At 44.4% G+C, this 10,564-nt stretch overlaps 1 protein-coding gene across 3 annotated transcripts in view; it reads left to right on the top strand.

The window, feature by feature from the left end:
• The window catches only part of telo2 (TEL2, telomere maintenance 2, homolog (S. cerevisiae)), a 36,554-nt gene that overhangs the window by 7,710 nt on the left and 18,280 nt on the right, over positions 1-10,564 (top strand). For all 3 annotated transcript variants that reach the window (XM_041217708.1, XM_041217709.1, XM_041217710.1), the window contains exons 6-15: positions 143-245; positions 650-718; positions 2,207-2,348; positions 2,706-2,842; positions 4,964-5,058; positions 5,501-5,608; positions 5,936-6,024; positions 6,234-6,325; positions 7,556-7,672; positions 8,774-8,845. In XM_041217708.1, coding sequence (XP_041073642.1) covers positions 143-245; positions 650-718; positions 2,207-2,348; positions 2,706-2,842; positions 4,964-5,058; positions 5,501-5,608; positions 5,936-6,024; positions 6,234-6,325; positions 7,556-7,672; positions 8,774-8,845 — 1,024 coding nt within the window. The remainder of the gene's footprint in view (positions 1-142; positions 246-649; positions 719-2,206; positions 2,349-2,705; positions 2,843-4,963; positions 5,059-5,500; positions 5,609-5,935; positions 6,025-6,233; positions 6,326-7,555; positions 7,673-8,773; positions 8,846-10,564) is intronic.

Raw genomic sequence — 10,564 nt, 5'->3', positions numbered from 1 at the left:
ATTGAACATGCTATGAAAATAAGAGTTTTATTTAATCCTTGGTTATTGCAAATTAAAAAAATTGCATGATCTACACCAAAAGACTATACAAAGACACACTGTATGATTGTCCTGAACTCCATTCCCCTGTTTCTCTCTCCAGGTCAGCCGCCCTCTCCCGCTTGCTGGGGAACGTGGTTCTAAAAAATAAAAAGGCCCAGTTTGTTATTACAAACAAACTCCTATTCCTGCAGTATAAATACAAGGTAAAGACACTGCAGAGGAAGTAACTGAAAGGGTCAGAAAGGCACAATCTAAACTAGGGACATGGTGAGTTTCCCAGCCCTGGGGATGGGGTGAGTTTCCCAGCCCTGAGCTCTACACTCCAGCCCTGGGGACGGGGTGAGTTTCCCAGCCCTGAGCTCTACACTCCAGCCCTGGGTACGGGGTGAGTTTCCCAGCCCTGAGCTCTACACTCCAGCCCTGGGGACGGGGTGAGTTTCCCAGCCCTGAGCTCTACACTCCAGCCCTGGGGACGGGGTGAGTTTCCCAGCCCTAGAGATCTCCGGAGCTGGAGCATTAGGAATTATCCTTGTTCTTCACTAACAAAGTGCAGTCATATGGACAGTCTGCCCTGGTTTAAACTCCTCCTGTTTGCTTTTCTTTGCAGACCCCCATGTTGCAGAGCCTGCTGGGATACCTGGCACAAGACAGTGAACGACGTCCTCTTCTCATTCAGGTTAGTGAAAATATTGTTTTCAGTAAGGTAAAGGCTCTTATTGATTATTTCCCTCTCCTTTTAAAATGGCTGATGCATTGCATTGAAGGATGTGGCAGTGAATAGAAGCTCCTATGTAGGGAATACGAAACAGTGAGAGTAGTTCACAGAATTATATCTTTGGGAAGTTCACAATAGAGGGGTGCAGTTTTATGTAGTATAATATATAAGATCTGTTAAGTCTTCTATCTTTTTGAAGCATGTCAGAGTAATTAGCTGTGATGTGTCTTCATCTCCAAATACTACAGCTATCGCCCTATAGAATGAACTAATTTTGCTTCATAAAGTCGAATGAAACCTGCTGAATAATGTTATGTTAACATATTGAATTGCATATCGTTTTGTTGTTTTCCATATACTTGAGGAAAGATATCTGAAATGAAAGACTGACAAAAATTGAAAAATGTGACGTTTTGAAATCTAAAGTGAAATACTGTACTACTATTATGGGTTAGACTTTTGCGATATCATTTTGTAGTTTCTTTGATTACATGATGTTAAAGAAAAGGTCTAAATTATGTTCATATTATAGTTATTTTTTTTAATTACAGTGCCACCCTGTTATAACGCCACCCGTTTTATATTGCGTATTTAAACCTATTTAAGTTGAAACTGGGACACATAGTACTTATAAAGCTCCTGTGCTTGTATTTTTCTAAAAATAAAAACAAACTGTCCATTTAATGTTACAAAATAAGTACAAACAGTACAAATGTGTATAAACTTCCTTGGATTCTGTGTTATTTATTTACAGTTAACAACATTAATTATAAATATATACAATTTAAACTTTAAACTGGTGGAATAGCAGTTTCTATTATACTGTATATATTGTATATTGTTACAAACTGGTCTATGGACCGTGCGTGTGTGTAAGCAGGGAGGCGGTAAGCTTGCCTCAGCTGGGATTGACTGACGTCCGGGTAGGCGGGGACATGAAAGCCCACTTCAACCAGACAGAGCTGACAGCTGAGTCAGACAAGCTGCTGTGTGAATGAAGACTGTTTGTTGTTTTTGTTGTGGCCCAGCCTGACAGGGGCCAGGAATAATCGACCCAATAAATTAGAGATTCGAGTACCTGCAAATTGTGTGCGTCTCCTTCCTTCATTTTCCACGGTACGCTGCCATATTAATTTGGCCATTGTAAATCATTTCGGGAACAAAAACGCCAATATTCGTTATAAGGTGAAACACAAATAACACAGTCTCCAATTATGGACCCTGACAACCATGTTACAGCGCGGTAGCATTTTGTCTCAATCCTAAAATTGTAGGTGATGTAAAACTATTGGCCATAGCTGTATATACAGCATATTGGTCTATCTGACTTCAGATCCCTATAGTGTCCTCTGCAGTGTATGTCCCCTAGCAGTTGAAATAGTGTAGATCCCCCGTGCCTGTACATCTCCTGTGTGTGTGTGACCCCTGTGTCCTGCTCTGTCTTCCCAGGTGTTGAAGGCTCTGTGTGGCACTTGGTCAAGCTGCAGCACGGTAAAGCACTCCCCCATTGAGCAGCAGCTTTACATCAGCAAGGCTCTGCTGATCTGTCTGGGGCTTGTGAGAGACAGCGAGGTGCTGGAGCATAGGGAGGGTGAGTGGGAGTGGGGGAGATGTGGGGGTGGGTGGGGGGGACCCCCCTGTCCCTCCAAATCATCCCCCCTCTCTGTCCCTCCAACTCATTTCCCCCTCTGAGGGTCCCACTCACCCCCCCATCTACCTTCCACTGTAGGGGGGAGAGACCCAGGGAGGGTGAGTAGGGGGAGAGACAGGGAGGGTGAGGTAGGGGGAGAGAGGCGGGGGATGAGTGGGGGTGGAGAGACAGAGGGTGATGGGGGGGAGAGGCAGGGAACCAGTCTTTAGCTGGGCCAGATTGAGGAGCTGCTGCCATAACTCTGCTGATGTTGCTTTTGTAACTGTGCTACTCGGGGCGTGTGGTTGTGTGCTGCAGAGCTCCTGCAGTGCATGTTGTCAGGGATGCAGTGCCACCTGGACAGCAGCGTCCCACGAGTGCACCGCCTGGGCATGGTGGTGGGAGAGAGTCTGAGCGCCAGGCTGGACCCGGGGGGCACTCGGCTCCAATTCCAGGTGAGCATGGCGGAGACTTTACTCTTACAAACATTTTGGCTGCACTTATCTTTTGAAGTCCTCGCTAAATTGCTTTATGACTTGTTTCAGAGCAAATGAAAGTCTTTTATGCTGTACTGTACTAACTATCTCAAACCATTAACCTGTCCTCCTAAGTACATGTATTGATTTACACTACCGGTCAGAAGTTTTAGAACACCTCCATTTTTCCAGTTTTTATTGAAATTTACGCGGTTTAGTGTCTCAATGTACTCTGAAATTAAAGCATAGAACAAATAAACAACCTTTTTGGTTCAAGGTGCCACTCACTCTGTGCAAGTCACAGACTCTGGATCCAGCAAAAGAGCCCCAGGCCATCATACTTTCTCCTCCATGTTTGACAGTTGGTGTCACACACCAAGGAGCCATCCTTTTGCCTACTCGACGGCGTACAAAAACCCTGCGTGATGAACGGAAGATTTCAAATTTTGATTCTTTGGTCCATAAGACCTTCTTCCAGTCTTCAGTCAATCTTAGCAATGGCTTTCTTACTGCCACTCAACCTGTCAAACCTGCAGCTCGAAGTCTTCTCTTCACAGTTGAAACTGAGACTTGCTTACTTTGACCAGTGTTAAGCTGTGCTTGAAGCTGCTAACTAACTAACAACCAAACGAGCAAGATGGGCCGAATGGCCTCCTCTCGTTTGTAAACTTTCTTATGTTCTTCTTATGTTCTTATGTTGTCCTGTGAGCCGCCTATCACGCAAGCTGTTGACTCTCAGAAACTTGTCTTCTGATTCTGTTGTGGCTTTGAGTCTGCCAGACCACCTCTTGTCAGAGTTTCCTCCAGTTTCCAAGTGCCTTTTGATGGTGTAGGAAACTGTACTGACTGACACCTTGGCTTTCTTTGCAATTTCTCTAAAGGAAAGACCTACACTTTTAAGGGTTTGTGGCAAAGTGGCTAATGGAGGGGAACAGGTATAGCGGTGATGCGATGCAGGAGTGACAGGCAGACAACAGTTTCCAGTGAAAAGGTGCTTTTATTTATAATCCAGGTTTGGTGACCGTTAAATAATATCCCTGGCTATACACAACAATGTGTAAAGCACGGGGATAGCAATAATAGGGCACAGTCCCGAACAAAACGAACACACGGTCACCAGTCCTGGGTGAGTGCAGACGTGCTTGTGGTGGGTGAAGACACTGTATTTCGTGACGGTTCCGTGCAGTGGTGATCCGGATTGTGCTGACCCTGGTCGACAGCTCCGGATAGGTGAGTTAACTGTCTGGTGGTGCAAAACGCAGACAATTACAAACAAACACAACACGTAATTCCTCTTTACAACGAGAGCTCCTCTCTCGCTCCTTCTCTCTCCGAACGTTTACCCAAACGAAGGAGAAGATCAGCGTTACCCTGGCCCCTATATGTAATCCCGCATGATATCGAGATAAACGGTTGCAGCTGCCTTATTACTTGCAGCTGCCTCTCGTTTACCTTTCAAATCAATACGGTCTTACAACAGAGTCGCGCTTCCCTCCAGGCTGACCCACTTCCCTGACCCGGAAACGAACTGTCAGGCCAGCCCTTCCAGATACTTCTCCTCCCGTTCTTTAGCGCCCTCACAGGTCGGAAGGAAGATTCATCACCAGAACTCATCTTTCCGTCACAGGGTTATAATGGTCTGTCTGTCTTCCTTTGTTAATTGCCTTTTTCTCGCCATTATGATAGCAATGTACTACTTCCTGCAGTACAATACTGTCCAAATAATGCTTGAGGGTGTAGTAACACAGTCTGTTCCAACACTGCTTTTATACAGACAGAGGGTTTGTAAGTAATCATAAAAGTTGGGACACCTGTAAGAATCGTTAGCATCAACTTTCAAGGCTTAATTTACTTTCATTGCTGCAGAACAGCTGTAAGTTGTTAACCCATTACTGCTTACCTTTGTACCATTTCAGGTTATTCACTGGACTTGTACTGCTTAAATTTCAATAAAAACTGGAAAAATGGGGGTGTTCTAAAACTTTTGACCAGTAGTATAATTGAATTAATTTTTGAGATTAGATGTTACCTGGAGGGTATCCTGGCTCCCCCAAACTTCAGTGCATTGTGGTACCCTTTGCCGATGTGTCTTTCTTACAGTACGAGTTGGACACTGAAACAAAAGAGCTTCTCTCTCTACTGTCTCCGCTCCCTGCCTATCAAGAGCCCCCTGAAACTCTGCCTCCTGACAGCAGGTAAGAATGTACAGCCATGCCCCTCCCCCTCCCTGAGCTAACCACACTGCCTCCTGAACACTACAGAACAGTGCCTGCCTCCCTCCCAGTCTCTCAGCTCTAACAGCTAGATCACACTGCCCCCTCCCAGTCCCTCAGCTCTAACAACTAGATCACCCTGTCCCCTCCCAGTCCCTCAGCTCTAACTAGATCACCCTGTCCCCTCCCGGTCCCTCAGCTCTAACTAGACCACATTGCCCCCCCCCCCCCCCCCCCCCCCCAGTCCCTCTGCTCTAACCACTAGACCACTGCCTCTTTCCTAGTCAGTCGACTAACCACTAGATCACACTGCCTCCCCCCTAGTCCCTCGGTTCTAAGCACATGGTTTCACGAAGTGTCTGTTTGTATTCACAATTGTTGTGTGTGGAGTGCCCTGACCAGCGGGACTGGGTTTGTATTCCAGGACAGAGCCTCCTCCTAAGAGCCCCAGCTCAGAGAGGGAGGAGGGGAAAGCAGGGGTGCCAGCGGCTCGGCCACTCAAACAGCACAGCTCGGATTCGGAGTTGGACAGGTAGGAGGACAGAGATGATGATGATAAAAAAAAACAAAAAAAAAAAAACAGCTAGATAACGAGGATTACACTGCAGACAAACAAACAGCTCCAGACAACCATCAAATTATTATTTTCTTTGAATATTCTCATCTGTCAATAGACATAAAATGTGGTTTTCCATACAGTGTTTAATTGTATGGTATAGTGTGCAATTACCATGGCTGTAAAATAACAAGTGGACATGGCACAATTAGCTGCAGTGAATTGAACTTGCATAAAAAGGGGGTTTAAATCTTGTGACATGTGTCTTTCTTTCATGTCAACCAAATGTTTTTCCCTGCACAGTGATGATGAGCTCACTCCCTACGACATGACGAGAGATGGGGAGCTGGGAGAAGCCCTCGCCCCACAGTACATCAGGGACTGTCTGGAGGGTAAGACCAGGGCCTGCACAATATTGTATTCAAACAGTTTCACCTTAAACTCATTACTGTCTTATTCTCACCTGCTGTACTACACAGCCTTGGTAATTTCATCCCGGCAGAGTATTTGGGGCAAAGCATGTTCCCTGCTGTAAAGCATGTCGGTCACTAGAGGAACAGCTGTAACCTCTAACCTCCTACCTGCTCTCTTGTCGTGTCAGCCCTGACCAGCTCAGAGGACCCTGGGAAGGTGGAGGTCTCCCTTAGAGCTGCAGAGGGGCTAATTCAGAAGAATCCTGCAGCCACCAGAGAGGTAAGAGTTATCCAGCTAAATCATGGGTGCAGTGCACAGGTGCCTGCAGCAAGGGGTGCTGTGTGGATAACCTTAACCCTTCTGTTACATTGAATATCTATCATATTGCCTGAAACCTAGTGCTTGCGTACATGCTATTTCAGAGGAAATAATAAGCTTAAAGAATTCTGATTTACTGCGTATGTTTGTAAGTTAGGAAAATTCATATTTGTAACATTATAGGAAACCTCTGTCAGATCAAAAGAACATGAATGCATTTGCTAGAAATTGAAAAATTGCAGCAGCATCTTTTCCTCCAAAGGTAAACTGTTTGTTTATGTTGAACTGCTGCAAAAGATTTAAGTTAATATTGCACTGAGTGTTGGTACAATTATTAATACAAATTTCTTTCTTTTGTTTGCTTCTGTCAAATTTAGTAATTTGAATGAATGGATGAATTGTCTAGCTCTCTTTCCCAGCTGCAGGGGGCAATGTCTCATTATAGAAATGAAAAACCTTCCTTTTTGTCTGAAATGCTTCTGCTGTCCCCCGGGATGGGTCCTGCCTTGTATAGAACTCCTGTTTTATACAAGCCTTTGAATACAGTAGAACCTCAGAGTTACGAACAACTTGGGAATGGAGGCTGTTCGCAAGCCTGAAAATGTCTGTAACTGAAGAGTTTTCAGTGATTTTAATAGATGAGTACACTTGCTATTGACACCCTTAATCTGGCGAATATACAAGGATATAGGACTGTAACCCAATGCTCATTGTTATGGTTTGATAGGCTTTAAAACAGTACTATACACATGTAACTCGCTATTGAAATCATAACTAGTAGATTTAAACAACCAGGAGAAGTTGGGTTAGCATAGTGCATTTATGCAGCTTGCTCAGTCATTCAGCCTAGTTTGGCTTGGAAAATAAGTGTTTTGTTTAAAACTATAATGTTCCAAGTAAAATTGCTCATACTTGCTTTGAAATCTGCCTCACCTTTGTCTGGATACATTTGTTGGTTCAGTAACCTTTTTTCAAGACCAGCACACTACCTATCTGGTTGCATTGCACGCATGTTTGAGTGACTGCATACTTCCGGCTCAGTGTGGGGTGTTAGGTAGAGCCGTCAGTTTGTGACTGAAGTTTTACTGTAGGTGCAGCCCCAGTAGTGCACCCTCTGTATAGATGTCTGTCCACACAGATGCATGGCCCTGGTGTTTTGTTGATATCTGTTTCTTTCTGACCTTTGCACAGGTGAGCGTGGAGCTGGTGAAAGTGCTGCTTCACCTGGAGGACCGGTTCAACACACAGGGATTCCTGAGGCTGCGTCAGAGAGCCATGGTGTCTCTCACTGTCACTGACACCCTCGCGGTAAGGAGCAGTCTGCTCAACTCTCACTGACACCCTCGTAGTAAGGAGTAGTCTGCTCAATTCTTTCTCCATCTTCTCCCCTTTGTTCATTTTCTGACCTGTGCTGAGTTTAACTGGGAATGCATATCCACTAAGAGCAGAATTAGGGGATATAGGTACCTCTCTGTCTTTACATTTATACTTCTATCTAGAGCAGTGGTTCCCAACTTTTTTTAATGTAGGAACCATCTTGGTGTTTGGATTTTCCATATGCCGTTCATTTATTCACATCAGCATTTTGCATGTATAAGTACACCTACCCTTTGTTATATCGCCCCTCACTATACTGTGGATTTGGATATATCGCAGTCCTGGAGTTGGCTCCCCAATTTTACAGTCTAACTGCACATGCCTTAGCTGCCATATACATAGGCAATTTCACTTAGAATTACTGTGTTTTATTTTGTACTGCACACCGCAAACAAAAATATACAGAAAAATTAAAAACAAAGCATTAATATCATACTGTTAACATATACACACGCATTGCACAATAACACAGAGCAAATGAAATACCTACTTGCTGAAGCGGTTTTTATTTTAGCCAGCAAGGTGTTCACTTGTGGCAGCAACGCACTAGCAAACGTCACAGGGCAGTGACGTCAGCTCCCTAGCAACAAGCCTCCTATGTTGGGAATGTATTCTTTCAGAGCAGAGGGTTTGTGCATTAAAACGGTGGGCTGCCTTTTTATATGAAAAATGAGAAAAAGTGGGTTGCGTAGAGGATTTATACTGGACCCTGACTCCAGCGATAACACGAGGGAGTGGTTGTACAGTATTTAATTGTTAGCCTATTTGTTTTTCTATGGGTCTCTCGCTATGTCGCAGCTCTCGATATATAGCAGATTTGTACTGGGCCCCGACACCTGCGATATATCAAGTGGATGGTGTACATGTAGGAAGTATTTATATAACATACCTAACTTAGAGATGCCAGGGCTTGAATATTTGCTACCAGATCAGCAAGGATAAAGCTCTTCTGAATATCTGATTGATATAAGGTGATGCAATATTGATGTATAAAAGCAGGTCTGTCTGTATTCATGCTTCTTCTCCTCCTAGGTTACAGGGTACCTGACTACAGAGTTCTACTCCCTGAATTACAGCCTGCACCAGCGACTGGACATCCTGGAGGTAAGGAAGGGCTTGATCAATAAAACAACACAGTCTTTGCAATGCCTCTGTAAAAATGACTTCCTCACATACTGTACCTAATAATCTTTCATTATCTTACAGTCAACTACATTTTCAATTATAATGTATTCATTAATAATAAATACAGGTTTCTGTTAGGAACAGTAGTAGTAGTTCCCTTTCAAGTATGAAATGTAACCATTACCGAATGGGATATAACCTCTTATAGCCCAAATCACCTGAACACCTATAACAAAGCTGCTCCTTTAAGAGCCCTGTATGCCTCAGACGTCGTCTCCGCCCCCAGGAGATCAATGCGAATGACACAAGGCTCTTCACCATTTTCTTTCAGCCTGCCTGAGGAAGGAGTGAGCTCTGACTTTAAGACATAACTACAGAGAGAAGTTGATTAAATCACTTTTTTCTCTGTTAGGTTGTGATGAAGTCCCCTCTGCGGCTGTGTGCCCTGTGTGAAGCCGGCGGCTCTCCCCGCCCCTTCCCTGGGATTCAGAACCTTGTTGCGGAAAGTTCACACTCTCTCCCTTGCTGCTTGTCTCTTTGGGAGTTATATATAGTTTATATATATATATATATATATATATATATATATAGAAAGTGATAAATATGCAAGAGTAAGTAATAATGCAACATATAGAGGTGAGGTTCTATAGTTGCGTTACTACAGGCAATTTATCTCTAAGGAATGGTGTAATATGTCTTTAAATACCCCACAGAGTAACTGCCATAGGGCTCCACTTCCCAGGATGGCCAAAGTGGTTTAATTCCGCTGAAAGGGGGGGAGGGGAGCATTATTTCAGGTGGTGAATCAAGGGGATAGGGGTGAATGGCGGGGTACATGACCAAAAAGCAGCAGGGCAGTCTGTGCAGGAGAGAGCGTTATTATGCATTGTGTAGAAACAAGTGTTTCAAAGTAAGCAACGTGACCTTGAGCGAGAGTTCGTAGTGCGTGGTATTTTGAGTTGGCTCCATTGGGAAGATGAGCCTTGTTCTTCATTTTTTACTGTTTAAATGCTGGGATTACTTCATCATCTTTGCCCCGGGACTTACCTGTAGGGGGCACCGTTATTCATCGGTGAAACCTGGAAACAGAAAGAAAGTTTGTGCACAACCCTGAGCTAGGATAATACAATTACAGAGACTAGGAAGGATAACGTACCTGGGAGTCCACCTGGTGGCAAGTGGTGGAATTGCATGCCAGGAGGCCTACCAGCAATTGAACTCCTAACACACCCGAGAGTGTGGGGCGGTGTTTTGAGTTGGGAGGGAGCTAGCCCAGCCCAACTGTTAAGACTATGGAACTGAAGAAGTTAAGACTAGGACCTGGTGAGTGGGCTAGGTTTTTTATTTTCTGGCAACCCACTTGAAAGGTGTGATTTCACTGAAAATAAACCCTCACTTAGACTTCATTCCTGCCTCCTGTCTGGTCTCTCATCAGGTTACCACCCCACAGCAGAGCTCCAAGCTCACTATATATATATATATACACACACACACACACACATACACTTACATACAGGTAGTGGACAAAAAATTGGAAACATCAATGTAAAGTCACTCAATAGGGCGTTGGGCCACAGCGTGCGGCCATTACGGCCTGTATGCGCCCTGGCATAGAGTCTACCAGCCTCTGGAATTCTGCAGAAGGGATGCGGCACCATTCTACCATGAGAAAGTCAATCAACTCACACCTGGTTGATG

The sequence above is a fragment of the Polyodon spathula genome, chromosome 18, assembly GCF_017654505.1.
Source record: "Polyodon spathula isolate WHYD16114869_AA chromosome 18, ASM1765450v1, whole genome shotgun sequence".
NCBI lineage: Eukaryota > Metazoa > Chordata > Actinopteri > Acipenseriformes > Polyodontidae > Polyodon > Polyodon spathula.
This window is presented reverse-complemented; position numbering and strand designations above follow the sequence as displayed.